The following is a 14,246-nucleotide window of genomic DNA, read 5'->3' as shown; positions in this document are numbered from 1 at the left end:
ACAAACCATGACCACAATAAGAGACGCCTGCCATCACGCATCAGCCGTCATTCCTCTGATCGATTCCCAAAGCTTACCAGAGACATATCAAAATTCTCAGCCACTAACATCTCCATGACCAACCGAGGGGGCAATGTCCCTCCCCTTGAATTGTACCGACCTGTCGGCACGGATCGGTTCCGTTCCATGCTTTCGCGTATATCCACGACTTTGATACCGGCCACTCTCACCTCGTACACCCGGTAGACCGGCGAGACGCGGTGCACCACGAGATGGACCATGTTGTCGTCCTCGTTCTTGGTGTCCTGCGCAACTGCATTGCGGAAATTCACCTCGAAGCGGTTACCCATCGCGCACGTGAATCGGATATCGACCAGGTCTGCCTTCTTGCTCCCTGGCAATCGAACTCGCCACGGCCGTCTATATCTCCAGCCCGGCGACCAGACCTTCTGGCTTTCGAACAAGGGGAGGCCGGACGAATCGCGGAACTCGCGCGTACATTTTTCGTTGTATTTCATTCCCGTCACGGTAAAGAGTGTCGAGTCGTCGCTGTCATATCGGATGCAGTACTCGTTTGATGAGCGCGCGTCATATTTTGGTTCGAACCAGAGAAGGCGTTCGAACTCGGTGACGTGTTCTGGTCGGATGCCCATCGCATACGGGGGCTCCTGAACAGATTTATTCCCCATACTCCCTCTGGCATTCATGTTTGCTGGAAGGGCAGGATTCAAGATGGGATTGTGGTTTGGGAAGACACGTGGTGGCCATGATGGGTTGGTTGGCTCCCGAAGTTAAAATGACTGACGTGGGGTGGCGACAACAACAGGAGCTATGATGAAAGCTAGGTAGAGCTTAAAGAAGGTGAAAGGATGCTATCGAGCATCGAAAATGGCTGTCGCTTGCACATTTACACTCCAGTAGCTCGCTGGCAGCGAACGCCGATTGATGTCGAGGCGGCAGGTTTACCGTCCCCCAGATTACATAGAAAATATACCAGCGATAGTCTGGACTGGATGCTCCATCGGAAAAACAATCTAAATGTCAATCTTTCTACTCCCAGTAAAAAGACTGTTCAATCATTTGACCTTCTAGTAACTATGTCAATGGTCATGCGGTCGGTAACTTATATGCAACGCCATGCACAGCCCTGAAATCCTTCGATGTAGAGCTTGTGGATGTGGCACGGCCGAGGTGTGTTGTATGTACAAAAAAGGCCAATCAAGAAAACCGCAAACCTTGCGAAGGATCCCACGTCCCGGGCAGCGCACGACCACGGCCAGGTTGACCCTGACCCTGACCCGACCCGGTAGTGCTTTTTGTAGGAGTCGCACCAGGAGGCACTCCAGCAGATGAAAATCGAATGCCCATTTCGGGGGACCATACGCCCGGGGCAGCAGACACGGCGGGTGGTGGGGCGGGGGCGCGCATTGGTTGTGGTGCTGTTAGGGGTTCGCTGGCGTCGGATGGCCGGTGAACATGGTGGTGGACTTGAGGCATGGGCTGAGATGGTGGTGGCGGTTGAGTAGGTTGGTATTGGTGAGCGTGGGTGTTATGCGGTTGGTGTTGCTGGGATTGTGGTTGTTGGCGAAGTTGAGGCTGGGTGATATGCAGCGAGGACATGGCTGCGACATTGGTGATGTCTCTATCAGTGCAATAGATGCGTTAGCGAAGAGCTCTCGAGAGGAAGAAATGTCGATGCATACGCTTCCAACTGACTCGCCTCCATCCGACGCTGATGAACAAAAGTCTTCGCATCATCTCGAAACCGGCCCACAATCTTGGCCAGATCGTTATAAAATTTCCTCCCAACCTCCAGATTCGAAATAATCTCCTTGTACTTCAGATACCCATTCTCCAATTCCTGGAGTGCGGTCTCGCGCTCCTTCATCGAGGCGTCTCCCTTATGAGCGCGGGTGAAATTCCGGTTCGCCTCACGCACTTGTCCTGATATTTCCTCCTGGTCTTTCCATTCCTGGGCGAGCATGTCGCGGTCCGAGTCGTACAGCCGCAGCTTTTGCTCGAAGAGGTCTTCGAATTGACCTGCTTGGATCGGTTGCATCGGGAATTCGCGCTCGAGTCGCGCCGTTTCTTTGATGAGAGCCGGATCTAGTGAAATAGAGTGAGCAATGACGGGAACAGCAAACTAAGGAAGAAGCAGAAAACATACGGATATCATCCGCCTGAGCCTTGTCTTTCAGCGTCTGGATCCGTCGTCGACGCCGGTTCTCCATGCGGCTCACTTCGTTCAAGCAGCTGCGCAGCCGGATAGATTCACGTTCGAGCTCGTGTGGAATAGCAGCTCGCCGACTGCTAGGCACATACGACTCCAGATCACGGTTCGACCCAGTAAGCACCCGGAATACGGACTCGTAGTCTTGAAACTTCCGCTCGACGAGATCATCACTGCTCTGCGCAGACGCAAAATAGCCGCTGATCTCAATGGAGGTGGTGTAAATCTTCGAGGCAGCTTCCTCAGACGGTGCGCGCGACCACCTATCCGTACCGTATTTCCTACGCGCCGCGTTGTCCTCTGCCTTTTCGGCTGCCAGCAATTCAACACCTTCGTTATAGACTGTCCGGTCATTGGATTTCACCCGAGCCGTATCCTCCACAGACTGACGGAGACGGTTGAGTCCATCTTGCTGCCGCATTTCCTCGGCATGAGAAACCAGTGTCGGTGGCAGGCCGAGAGGCTTTTCAAGAGCTTGCAGCGATCCCGGAAGATTTAACGACGACAAAAGACTGTGGGAGAGAGCTCCAGTAAGCAAAGCAGAAGATAAAAGGGCCGGTCAGCACATACTCTCTGAGCTTATCAGTCATAGACTCCAATTCCGCAACGAGTGTCTCATTAACCAAGCGATCCCGGCGATCAGAATAGATACTAGCCGCAATATGAACCGCATACGGCACCAGCTTCGCGAAAAGCGGCTGCCCCAGCGGTCCCTTCTCGCCCAGCATCGAAATCGCGTCCGTAACCTGCGAGGGAGCCTTGGAAGCGACCATGCTAGCACGATCGATGCTCTTCAGCTCAGACTTGGGCGGCACGGGATTCAGGTAGATAACATCGTTGTCCTTCTCGGCGCGCTTCAAGTCCTCCGCAACGCGACTTTTCAGCCCGTTCAGATCCCCCAAAACTGTACGGTTGATCCACCGCGACTCCTTCAGCCCCTCATTCACGCAGTTCAAGCTATCACGCAGTCGCGCCACTTCTTCGCCGTATTTGCGCTTTTCCAAACAGTCGAGCGACTGCCGGTACTGCGCGGCCGCAGCGAAGTGGTGGTGTTTCGCTGTCATGTGGTGGATCCAATCCGTGCTAATAGCATTAGATTTGACCGCGAAATCGCCTGCGTCTGCATAGAAGTCTGAGACCTGGGCTGCCAGCCGCGCGATGGAGATGTCCTTCAGACCATCTTTAACGGCCTTTTGCCAGAAACATTCTTGGCCCTGGGCGAGGAGGAGTTGTTCTAGGCTCTGAAGCGTCATTTCGTCCATATCTTCTGGCGGTGATGTGCGCAGATCCGGAATGATCTCGGTGCGTAGGTGGTGAAGCACCCCGGCTGCCTGGCAGAGGTAATTGCAAGCCTGCTTGAGTCCATCTCCAGTAGTCCGGTTGACGGCGAATGCGAGTTGCGAGTAGAGCGCTGCAAGGTTGAAGACGATGTTGGCCAGTTCGAAGCGTAAGTTATTTTGAGAGACTGTCACTAATCAGCAAAAAAAAAAAATCACATCTCCTCCAAAATGCAAGCAAGAAACCACTAACTCGGCTGCGACCCATTCAACCCCAAGGAAGGATACCACGCAAAATCTACCCCGACCTAACCCTCCACAAGAGCCACGGTCAGCATTTTCCTTTTCATTTCTGAAAATCATTCCCTAAAAGGAAGGACCCGGAAAGGAATGTCTTGCGCTTACGCACATCAATCGGAAATTTCCCTCCCAACCACTTCAACTGCGCCGCGTACGTAACCAGGCGACTCACACCACTAACATGAGGTTCCTGGACATTGATAGCCTCGGTCCGCAAGCGGTTGATGATCAGCAGGTCTTCTGCAAACATATCCGGGCGCTGGTCATATTTGGAGGAGATATATTGGGTGATTGCGTCGGAGAGGGAGACTGCGTGGGAACGCCGGAAGGGGACTTGGAGGATATTGCTGTGTGGGGTGCCATGAGGGAAATAGTTAGCCAACTACAGTTTGTCAGAGGGGGACTGGAAGACTCACGACGCCATCGTTACTACCCATGTATTATTGTGAGGGAGGTGGGAGGGAGACGCGGGCTTTGTTGATCGCGGAAGTCGTTACTGGTTACCCCCCACTAACCAGGCAACGGATGACGTGTTGGCGCCTGAGGCAGCAACACCGAGATATAAACAACTATAAGCCTACAGGTTGGATCATCCATGCATCATTCTGATATTTGCTATGGATGAGCCTCAAGCTCCGTCGTCGTGTATGTACATGAGAAATAATCAACCACCAGAACAGAACAACAAAAAGATGAGACCATTTCCACACGACGCGCGCCCACCAACCATCTCCCTTAGTTAATCCGGGAGCTCGTTGATCCGCATCTTGATGTACTCGAAGATACTCAAGAGGATCATGTTGTTCACACCCGTCCGAATGAGGATGATGGACAGGCCTTTATACATGCTCGATTTGGCGACAGCCACCGAGGCCTCGCCGATCTCAGAGGATTTGCCGAGGAGCACGCTCTGCGCGCGGGTTTTGCGCGTGTCGAGGGGATACGTCTGGGAATTATTAGTATTGTGGTGTGGATTACAAGCCAAAAGGTAAACCTACACAGAACCATGGGACGGTGCTGCAGATGGCACCGGCGATCATGGGCGCGCCAAATGGAGACTTGTCAGATCCCATCTCTTTGGCGGCGATCTGTTTCACGGTTTCGTAGACGCCAAAGTACAACCCTGACCCTAGGGTATCCCGCATCGCGTGGAGGCGAAAGCCAGTATACAAGCCGCGGAATCCGTGGCGCTTGACGATCTGCTGGATTGCTTCGATGGTACCAAGACGGGGCTTGCGGCGAAGGGAAGGGTCTCGGGCGGCATCGGGGGCAGCTTGAGCGCGATTCGACACCAACACAGAGGTTTGGACAACGTTCTTGGCCAATTCGAAGGGACCTGGATTTTATTAGTATGCGTTGCACCGACACCGACGATTTCCCCAAAACTGACAGGCAAGGGGAGAAGTCACCAACCCGGCGAGCAGGCCCGCGGAGGTAAACATGAAAATTCCCGTCGCTGTCGGGCTGCTGCCAGGTGTATTGTACTCTTTGTAAGGAGATCGGCCGGTGATATTCTGTATGGAGTCGGAGATGGCATGCTTGGCCCAGTTGTATGTGGAGAAGTTGACGACTCGGACCGCGGTCACGCTCGCTAGCGGCGGAAGGGCACCTTGACCGAGTCAATTATTGTCCGCCAATAACATGAGGCTCAACCTACCAGCTACATAACCGCGAGGGCCCTCGGTACGCCAAAGATAGCGGACACATTGAAAGACGTTTTGGAAATTGTGCCTGCTCGCATTAGTTCGGCTTCGTATTCCGCATGGTATAGAGACTCACGTCTGCATCCGAGTTTTGACATTCTCTAGAGGGGTCTGTCATTCAGAGCTTAGCATCCGGCATGTTATTACCAGCCTGACCAAAACATACCACCGCCAAAGTTGCGCAGATGGTCGACGTCGCCGAAGCCACCTGTGTCTTGTACTTTTTCAATAGTTTATTGCGAGCCGCATCGTCCATGGTCCAGGCATTGCGAGTCGGCATAACGGCGGGAGTGGGATTGGAAGTTGTCGTCGGGGAGAAGGGGGCATGTTCAGAACGTTTATCAATAGTCATCCCTGAAGGTGGTCCATCGGAGGCAATGGCCGGGAGAGAGAGATTCAATCAATTGGACGAAGGAAGGCAGGCTGGGGAACCCTATGGAACGCAAAGCGGTCTCTCAGCGATTCGAGCAGACCGTTCGGCGTCCCACAAATCTCCATTCAAATAGACTCGAGCAACCTGGTGGCCTCCCAAGGCGATTCCTGGCGTGATTCCAGAGATCGAGGATGAACAGCAGGAGATCCAACGTTCCTGCCAATCGAGCGACCGAAGAGGAGTGGCGAGTAGATGAGGCCCCGCGACCGGCAAGAGCAGTTCACGAATGAGGGTGGTGATGATTGTGCCCGACAGGGAGGATGGGATCGCTTGTACAGCAATAGTATTGTTGTTGTGGAGAGGGAAGAGGGAGAGGAGAGGGAGAAGGGAGAGAACAGGGAGATAGATCAGGCGCTGTCAGGGATGAGGTCAGTATGGAAGCCCGTCCATCCAGAAGACAGCGTGCTGTTGAAAGACCAGATTCACCCTCACAGACAACCTGGACAATCAAGAAGAGAAGACGAAGCGGGCAAAAATGTGGACCGAGCTCTGCTGAGCACCCGATGCGGTTTAGGGCGAGAAGGTGACATCATGCAATCCTATTGGAGTTCGCGGAGTATATGTATTATTTACAATGGACGACCTTGGGCATTTCTGCTCTGCACGTCACTCGAGCAGGCTTTCTCCCGTGGGTGACACCAAACCCCGTTGTGGACGGTGTCGACGACATGCTGGGTGTACCGTGTAAGGCCCCTAGGGCAGTTCCCAACAGTCCAAACGGCCCAGACTCCTCGGCCAGAACTGATCCCCCGGATCACCGCTCGTCTCGAATCAGAACACAGACACACAACTAATGATCTGCCAGTGTGGAGGACTGTGCTCCGAGGGCCGTGGTAGGTGTGGGACTCGCACAGGGATCGGGGACCGGGGGATGCAACCCAGCCAATCAGGGGGAGCTACAAGATTCCAGACACGGCACGACCAGACTGCAGTATTATGAAGTGCCCATCATGCAACGAGGATGGGATTATTGCAAAGGCACCTGCCTGCTTGCCTAGTTGGGTGGGAGAATGTGGAGAAGAGGAAGCTGGACAGGCATGGTATGGCACGTGACACTGGATCATCAGAGGTAGCTGATTGACCGCCTTCCCCACCGCGGTCGTATTTGACCGACAGAATATTATTCCAGCATATCGCCTTTATGCGGGATGCACTCTGCCTCAGGCCGCAGGCCGCACCGACCGGTTCCTCGGGACCTCGGCCCTCCCCGCAACTCGGCCTGGGCTCCTCCACATGCTGTGATCATGATTATTTATTTCGTTCAGCACTCTGACACTCTCCGGCACTCAACACAATACTATTTTTCTCTCCATCCATCTGTCTAATCCCACCCACACCCTCAGCATGGCCAAGAAACAGACAAGCCCCGCCTACGTCCTGGGCGTGGGCATGACCAAGTTCATCAAGCCGCGCGGCAAAGTCGACTACCATGAACTGGGCTACGAGGCGGGCATCAAAGCCATGCTCGATGCTAAGATCACCTACGACGACGTCGACCAGGGCGTCGCCTGCTACGTCTACGGCGACAGCACCTGCGGCCAGCGCGTCTTCTACCAGTTCGGCCTAACCAACATCCCCATCTACAACGTCAACAACAACTGCTCCACGGGCTCCACAGGCCTCGCCATGGCCCGCACAATGGTCACTCACGGCGCGGCGGACTGCGTCCTCGTCGTCGGCTTCGAGAAGATGAACCCCGGCAGCCTGCAATCCATGTACAACGACCGCACCAACCCCACAGGCCTGTTCGGCATGATGATGGCCGAGACCCGCGGCGTGACCAACGCTCCCGGTGCAGCCCAGATGTTCGGCAACGCCGGCCGCGAGTACATGGAGAAGTACGGCGCCACCAACAAGGACTTTGCCGAGATCGCCCGCGTCAACCATGAGCACTCCAAACGCAATCCCTATTCGCAGTTCCAGCAGGAATATACTCTCGACGAGGTTCTCAACGCGCCCATGATTCACGAGCCCCTCACCAAGCTGCAGTGCTGCCCGACCTCGGATGGCGGCGCCGCCACCGTCATCGTCTCGCAGGAGTTCCTCGACGCCCGGCCTCATCTCAAGGACCAAGCAATCCTCATCGCCGGCCAGACCCTCGCCACCGACACCGAGTCCGTGTACAGCCGCAGCTCGATCGACCTGATGGGTGTCGGCATGACGCGGCATGCATGCCGCACGGCCATCGCCGAGGCTGGCGTGAACGTGAAGGATATCAAGGTGTGCGAGCTGCACGACTGCTTCTCTGCCAACGAGATGATCACCATCGACGCACTGGAGCTGTGTGAACCCGGCAAGGCGCACGAGATGGTCCGCCGTGGCGATATCACCTACGGCGGTAAGATGGTCATTAACCCGTCTGGCGGGCTGATTTCCAAGGGCCACCCCCTCGGTGCGACGGGTCTGGCGCAGTGCGCTGAGCTGGTCTGGCATCTGCGCGGGTGGGCTAACAACCGTCTCATGGATGGCACGGCTGTTGCCCTGCAACACAATCTGGGTCTAGGCGGCGCGGTGGTCGTCACCGTGTACAAGCGCGCGGATGGCAAGGTCGCTGCGGCTGTGCCCTCGGACGTTGTCGCCAAACTTACTGGTCTCGGGTACAACCCGGCGGTGGAGGCCAAGGGCTTCACGGCTGCGCAGGCGAAGTCAGTAATGAGCCAGAAGCACACCAGTGAATATGCCGTTGCCGACGCGCAGGAGCGGGTCCTCGCCCGCTTTTAATTTCTGACTTGCAAACGAATGTATATAGTATGTAGCATGATATGATATACCTTGTCCCATTTCTCAGTCAAAGTATGAGTCCCATCTATCCACACATACAAATCCGTAAATTTCATGCCAAAACTAAAATCACATCCACAACACCAACAAACACTACATATCACGTGGCCATATCCACAACGGCTTATGTAATCCCCACTCACCCCCATAAATTTTCACGCAGCCCAACCTCTCCTTTCTCTTCTTTTTTTTTTTTCTCATCTTACTTACGGTCTCCAACATACCCTTGTCGATGGATGGAATTGAACTTACCATTCAATTCCTGTCAAGATTCTATCCACAAATTTTAGAAAAGAGACCCAGAGCAAATGATTCGGCTCGTTCTAATCCTGGTCCCTGCTTCCACTTGGACGAGGGTGGCCGGGTTCGCTTTTGAGCATACATCACTTCATCACATCACTACATGATAATTACATCCATATGCCTGGCTGGCGTGGACTGGGATGGTGACTGCATGGGGCATGCGATCTTCAAGTATTCGGAAGGTTGTTGGGATTGATTCGATGGCCGCCATGTTGGCCATGTTCATCCACGCTAATCAACCGCTTCTGGGCTGTACCCGGCTCTGCCATCTATCTCCATTCACCGAGCGAAGATAATGTCTCTTCCGTCCGGGCGAATGAGGTTGACGGTTGATAGAACAGACAAACTACCCTACCCAGCCTTCCTACTAACATGCAGGATTTGAATGACGCTTACCACCACCACTACAAACCATGTAGTGCGATCGCCACCCCGGCATTCTTCTTCTGATTACCATTTCCAGGCACTTTCGAAGTCTCGTCCGTCATCGCTCCATGATATTCGAGGTCAAATTTGTGCCCATAGTGAGCTCTCACAGGTCCGACTTAAGTCGCCTGGAGACTCCCTCGTGTTGCGTCCGCTTCTTCCATATGGGGCTGTGCGTGTCAAAGTAGGGAGATACATACATTCTTTATACTTCTTTGGAGTGATCAAATATGAACGAATCATGATTAGTTATTCTCAACCCTTTTTATGTAGTCGACGAAAGGAGTTAGTTCAGTGTCAACCCTAACACAAGAAATATGGGACAACGTTGATCAAGGGACAAGTATGGATAAGCAAGAACCGCAACCCAAGTGGTGTGTTCTGGAATGCTGACCGACAACTGGAATGAAGCTCTTCAACCTCTTGCCCCCTTGCATACAATTTTTGCGGGCCATAGGCCTCCAATAGAAACGCATCTTTTAGCGTGGGCTGGCAAAAACAGCCTCTTATGTAAAGCATGGCAACCCTAAGAACATGGCAGTCGTGTTTCGAGCTGTTTACTAACTACTCACGCGGCCTGCAAGTACATAATCAGAATACCTCGCGGAGGGGCGAGATCACATACATCTAGTATGTACGCGGCATCCATACTTGCTAGCTAGTCCCAACCCCTGCCCTGCCCTGTCATTTCCACCATTCTCGCCCTCGGGTAGCCTGAATGAAGGATTGAATATAAATCGCGTAGAAGTTCCCGCGCGTACCTCTATATCTCTCTCGATATCCTGGCTATCTATCGACAATCGACACTCACCAGCACCAACGCTGAGCAAAGTCACTCTTTTGAATCAACCTTAAAGTATCTACTTTCTTTCATTCATTTAGTATATTCCATCCCATCTATCCATTCATCCACCATGGCTCGTTTCAATCTGTCTTTCTTTACCGCCTTCCTTGTCCTCGCCTCATTCGCGATTGCCCTGCCGACCAAGCGTGATGTGGACCAGAAGAGTAGTCCCATCGACGCCGCTTTGGGCCCGTTGAGTGTACGTTGAATCATACAACCACTAATATCAGAGTTTATTGATATACTAACTTTCCCCCCCCCCATCCAGCCCGTCACAAACGGCATAATGCAGGACCTAGGGTTAGATTCTCAGCCCACATCGTCAACCCACGCCCCCGCAACCTCTGCCACTGGCACCCCAACTGCAACACCGAGCCAGCGGGTCGCATCGGAGCCGAAGCCGAAGCAGCAGGAGGGCAAGACGACCAAGCCCGACGTTGGCGAACCCACCAAGACGGACAAGGACCAGTACACGGGCAATTTCGTCACTCCGACTGCGGAACAGACTTCAGCTCAAAACACCGCCAAACCTAATTCTGGTGCTCTAGGCAAAGTTCCCATTGTCGGTCAGCTGTTGAATGGAGGTGGTCTTATATAAGAAAGATGGAAGAGAAAGCCGCATTGGAGTGGTGTGCAGTGTAATGGATGGAGAGGGGGTTTTTGGCTTCTGTTCTGTAACTGGCTTATTGAATTATGACCTTTGTCGGACAAGATATTATTGGATTTCCACCTTTTTTTACTCTTGGAAAGAGTATGTCCTGTTTAAGAACTATTGGGCTGTTGTTTGCCTTGTTGTTGGCCTTCATGGAGGCCTGTGTAGTAGCCCGCAAAGTACCACGCCATCATGAGATTCTTCAGTCCTTCATCTTGAACTAGGGGACGTTAGTTAGGCCAACTTAGTGCTAAAGATATACATACCTTGCGCCAACGCTGGATGAGGCATTGGCATACCGCTTGCGGGTGCGGCCACTGCAGCTGGTACTCCCTCATCTGCAGGGATCACACCAGACTTTTGCGCGGACTGAGGAAAGTGTTAGAAAGTGCTTGACCATCGGATTGCAGGAACATACCTGCGGGACGTCAGGAGTAGGTTCATCGCTGCCCACTTCCATCGGCGTATCCTCAGCGACACCTCCCTCATCCACAGCACTAGCCTCTGCCCTTTCTGCCTCTCTCAACACATCTTCCACATTCTCCCCCTTGGCGTGGATGCTGTGATATAGCTGCTGCAATGTTAGATAGTGTCACGTGAGGCTTCAATCGCAGGCAGCCTCACCTGGTACTCCTCGACAGCCTCATCCCACGACCGTACCAGGGCCGAGTCATCCCAAACCTCCTCGTGCGTCAGGGCCTTTGCATTCTTGGTCTTCCCCATGGCCACTGCACGTGTTGTCGAGGGAGTTCTACGCAGCAACCCGATGTGGTCGGGATGGCTCACCGCCTCCGAGGGATTTTGATTTTGCCAAAGAAAAAAAAAATTCCCGACTGAACATCCATCATCTTCTCCAGACACAGCCAACATGGCCCCCGACAAGAAAGAGAAAAAGCGCAAGGGTATGTCGAGAATACTACAGGATGGGTTTTGGTAATTGTACTGACTTGTTCTCCAGCTGCGCCTGCTGCCGCCGAGTTGCCCGCGAAAAAAACCAAAAAGGCCGATGCCAAACCTGCTCAGACCAAAGACGCTGCGCCTAAGCCCGCTCTGAAAAAGAAGGAGAATGGCACTGCGCCCAAGACCGATGCGTCGGTGAAGGCCAATGGAGAGCCTGCACGCCAGATCAAGCCTCGCAAGCGTGCTGCCGACTTCCTTGGCGACGAGGAGAATGACGAGCCTGCTGCGCCTGCGCCTGAGAAGCAAGCTGAAAAGAAGAAATCGAAGAAGGAGGATACATCCAAGAAGGCCAAGAAGGCAGAGAAGGTGGTTGAGGAGTCTGACGAGGAGATCGTTGGAGATGTCATCTCCGAGCCTGAGAGCGGCGAGGATGAAGACTTGGACGACCAGACCGCTGAGCTGATCAAGGGATTCGAGAGCAGTGGAGAAGAAGACGCCTCCGAGGATGAGGGGTTCAATCCGGATCAGCCCGTTCCCCGCATCCCAGACTCGAAGAAGGCGAAGCGCAAGATTCTGAAGAAGCAGAAGCAGGGCAACACTCCTTCTGAGCCTGGCACTGTCTACATTGGGTAAGTACAGTATCATACACTCTCGAATCTCTTCTAACAAACATCCAGCCGCATCCCGCACGGTTTCTACGAGCACCAAATGCGCGCCTACTTCTCCCAATTCGGCGACATCACCCGTCTCCGCCTGTCGCGCAACCGTCTTACAGGCCGATCAAAGCACTACGCGTTCGTGGAGTTCTCCTCGACGACAGTTGCCAAGATCGTCGCCGAGACGATGGACAACTACCTGATGTACGGCCACATCCTCAAGTGCAAGTACGTCCCCGCGGAACAGCTGCATCCCGAGGTGTGGAAGGGCGCGAACCGGCGCTTCAAGAAGACGCCCTGGAACCGGATTGAGAAGAAGCGGTTGGAGAAGGGCAAGACGCGTGAGCAGTGGAGTCAGCGCATTGAGCAGGAGCAGAAGCGGAGACAGGCTAAGCTGGATAAGCTGAAGGCGTTGGGGTATGAGATGGATCTGCCGGTGCTGAAGAGCGTTGATGATGTTCCCGTCCAGGAGCAGAAGGCTGTTGAGCCGGCTCCGGAGGAGGAGACTGTTAAGGCTATTGAGGCGCCTTCTGCTGAGAGTGAGGATACCCCGAAGAAGAAGGCTGCGAAGGGGAAGAAGGCAGGCCAGGGCACGCCAAAGCAGGATGCTCCGTCGGAGTCCCCTGCTACAAAGGCCAAGGGGAAAGCCAGTAAGGGTAGCAAGACCAAGGCGAAGGCGTAAATGAGGGTTATTCAAGATTTTTTTTGTAGCCATGTCGATATTGATATGTCAAACTCATTGTTCATGCATCCAACGACTAAGCTTAAACTCCTCGACGTATTACAATGCTTCAGTATGTCTGTATGAAGGCTCGTAGTATCTCCCATACAGCTCAACAGAATGGAAGTTCTCGTGGTCAGGCATGATCGCCGCCCACACGCACGCAGCCTTTGTCCACACCCGTTTGAACAATGTATAAAAGTAAGCTGCAAAGCGTTGTACAGTAGTAAATTTGTTCATTGTGTATTCTGGTGGTGTTTCTAGAAAAAATTTTGATCTTTTTTGAAATACCTCACCATTATGACTTCACAATATATTTATTACTACCCACGCAAGCGGCTCCTTCCACATCCTTCCAAAAAGGAATCCACAGAGTTGTGAATAACGAGATGGAACTGTGTATCTTCAAAGTTGGATACTTTTTGGTCAGGGTCGTATATATACAAATACACGGAAAAAGTCATGAGTTGCCGAATCTGACATAAAGGATCGAGCAGCAAGGCGGCGGAATTAGCACTCAACGCATGTGCGGAACGGAGATAGATAATCAGTTCCTCGTGGTTAGGTAATTTGACAAGGACATTACAAGCTGATGCGTAAGTATCGTATTAAGACTATAGGTTGTCAAAGAGTCGCTCCAAAGGACAAGAAAGCAGAAAATACAGGCGCTCCAACAGTGGGCCCATCAGGAACTTGCCGTTGCAGGGACCGTAGCATATACCTATGAGCCTAAGAGTGGTTAGCGCGCCAATTTGGGAGGATTTGCGGGGGGCAAAATAAGGCCTGAATTCGATGCAGGCGATTGGCCTCTCCGCTCAATCCGGCACGGGTCGACTAGGGTTCCCCAGGCGGACAATTCCTGACCCGCAATATCCGACCCCGTATATCTTTCCTCGACTGTTATAATTACGCGATTGGGAAAGCTCCAGATTTCTCCAAGCTTGACGCTGTCTAGGAAAACGTCCCACCACATTGGCTCAATGTCACCGCAATATCCGACTATTGCTCGAGATTGTGTCA

The 14,246-nt window shown here is 53.1% G+C and overlaps 8 protein-coding genes across 8 annotated transcripts; 3 read left to right on the top strand and 5 right to left on the bottom strand.

Annotated features, from left to right (window-relative positions):
• Positions 1-47: 47 nt before the first annotated feature.
• N7510_006963 (uncharacterized protein) lies at positions 48-707 on the bottom strand (the record flags this gene model as incomplete). Its single annotated transcript, XM_056978888.1, has 1 exon — positions 48-707. The coding sequence occupies one exon, from the start codon at positions 705-707 to the stop codon at positions 48-50; it is 660 nt and encodes a 219-aa protein (XP_056831931.1).
• Positions 708-1,218: 511 nt separating this feature from the next.
• On the bottom strand, positions 1,219-4,057 carry N7510_006962 (putative pH signal transduction protein PalA; the record flags this gene model as incomplete). The annotated part of the gene is made up of 5 exons (XM_056978887.1): positions 1,219-1,642; positions 1,704-2,106; positions 2,168-2,742; positions 2,801-3,695; positions 3,913-4,057. The coding sequence occupies 5 exons, from the start codon at positions 4,055-4,057 to the stop codon at positions 1,219-1,221; spliced, it is 2,442 nt and encodes an 813-aa protein (XP_056831930.1).
• A 489-nt stretch (positions 4,058-4,546) lies between these two features.
• N7510_006961 (putative mitochondrial carrier protein) lies at positions 4,547-5,790 on the bottom strand (the record flags this gene model as incomplete). The annotated part of the gene is made up of 6 exons (XM_056978886.1): positions 4,547-4,753; positions 4,806-5,143; positions 5,198-5,416; positions 5,465-5,538; positions 5,587-5,621; positions 5,677-5,790. 6 exons carry the CDS (start codon positions 5,788-5,790, stop codon positions 4,547-4,549), a joined length of 987 nt encoding a protein of 328 aa, XP_056831929.1.
• Positions 5,791-6,512: 722 nt separating this feature from the next.
• On the bottom strand, positions 6,513-7,178 carry N7510_006960 (uncharacterized protein; the record flags this gene model as incomplete). The annotated part of the gene is made up of 2 exons (XM_056978885.1): positions 6,513-6,839; positions 7,122-7,178. The coding sequence occupies 2 exons, from the start codon at positions 7,176-7,178 to the stop codon at positions 6,513-6,515; spliced, it is 384 nt and encodes a 127-aa protein (XP_056831928.1).
• A 109-nt stretch (positions 7,179-7,287) lies between these two features.
• N7510_006959 (putative sterol carrier protein) lies at positions 7,288-8,664 on the top strand (the record flags this gene model as incomplete). Its single annotated transcript, XM_056978884.1, has 1 exon — positions 7,288-8,664. The coding sequence occupies one exon, from the start codon at positions 7,288-7,290 to the stop codon at positions 8,662-8,664; it is 1,377 nt and encodes a 458-aa protein (XP_056831927.1).
• A 1,703-nt stretch (positions 8,665-10,367) lies between these two features.
• N7510_006958 (uncharacterized protein) lies at positions 10,368-10,895 on the top strand (the record flags this gene model as incomplete). The annotated part of the gene is made up of 2 exons (XM_056978883.1): positions 10,368-10,496; positions 10,566-10,895. 2 exons carry the CDS (start codon positions 10,368-10,370, stop codon positions 10,893-10,895), a joined length of 459 nt encoding a protein of 152 aa, XP_056831926.1.
• Positions 10,896-11,059: 164 nt separating this feature from the next.
• On the bottom strand, positions 11,060-11,672 carry N7510_006957 (uncharacterized protein; the record flags this gene model as incomplete). Its single annotated transcript, XM_056978882.1, has 4 exons — positions 11,060-11,169; positions 11,216-11,318; positions 11,368-11,523; positions 11,574-11,672. The coding sequence occupies 4 exons, from the start codon at positions 11,670-11,672 to the stop codon at positions 11,060-11,062; spliced, it is 468 nt and encodes a 155-aa protein (XP_056831925.1).
• A 145-nt stretch (positions 11,673-11,817) lies between these two features.
• On the top strand, positions 11,818-13,187 carry N7510_006956 (RNA-binding protein; the record flags this gene model as incomplete). Its single annotated transcript, XM_056978881.1, has 3 exons — positions 11,818-11,851; positions 11,908-12,478; positions 12,527-13,187. 3 exons carry the CDS (start codon positions 11,818-11,820, stop codon positions 13,185-13,187), a joined length of 1,266 nt encoding a protein of 421 aa, XP_056831924.1.
• Between the last annotated feature and the right edge of the window lie 1,059 nt (positions 13,188-14,246).

The sequence above is a fragment of the Penicillium lagena genome (genome assembly GCF_028827675.1).
Source record: "Penicillium lagena strain IBT 129212 chromosome Unknown utg000005l_segment0_segment0, whole genome shotgun sequence".
Lineage (NCBI taxonomy): Eukaryota > Fungi > Ascomycota > Eurotiomycetes > Eurotiales > Aspergillaceae > Penicillium > Penicillium lagena.
Note: the sequence above shows the minus strand (reverse complement) of the source record. Positions and strands in the feature narration are given on the sequence as shown.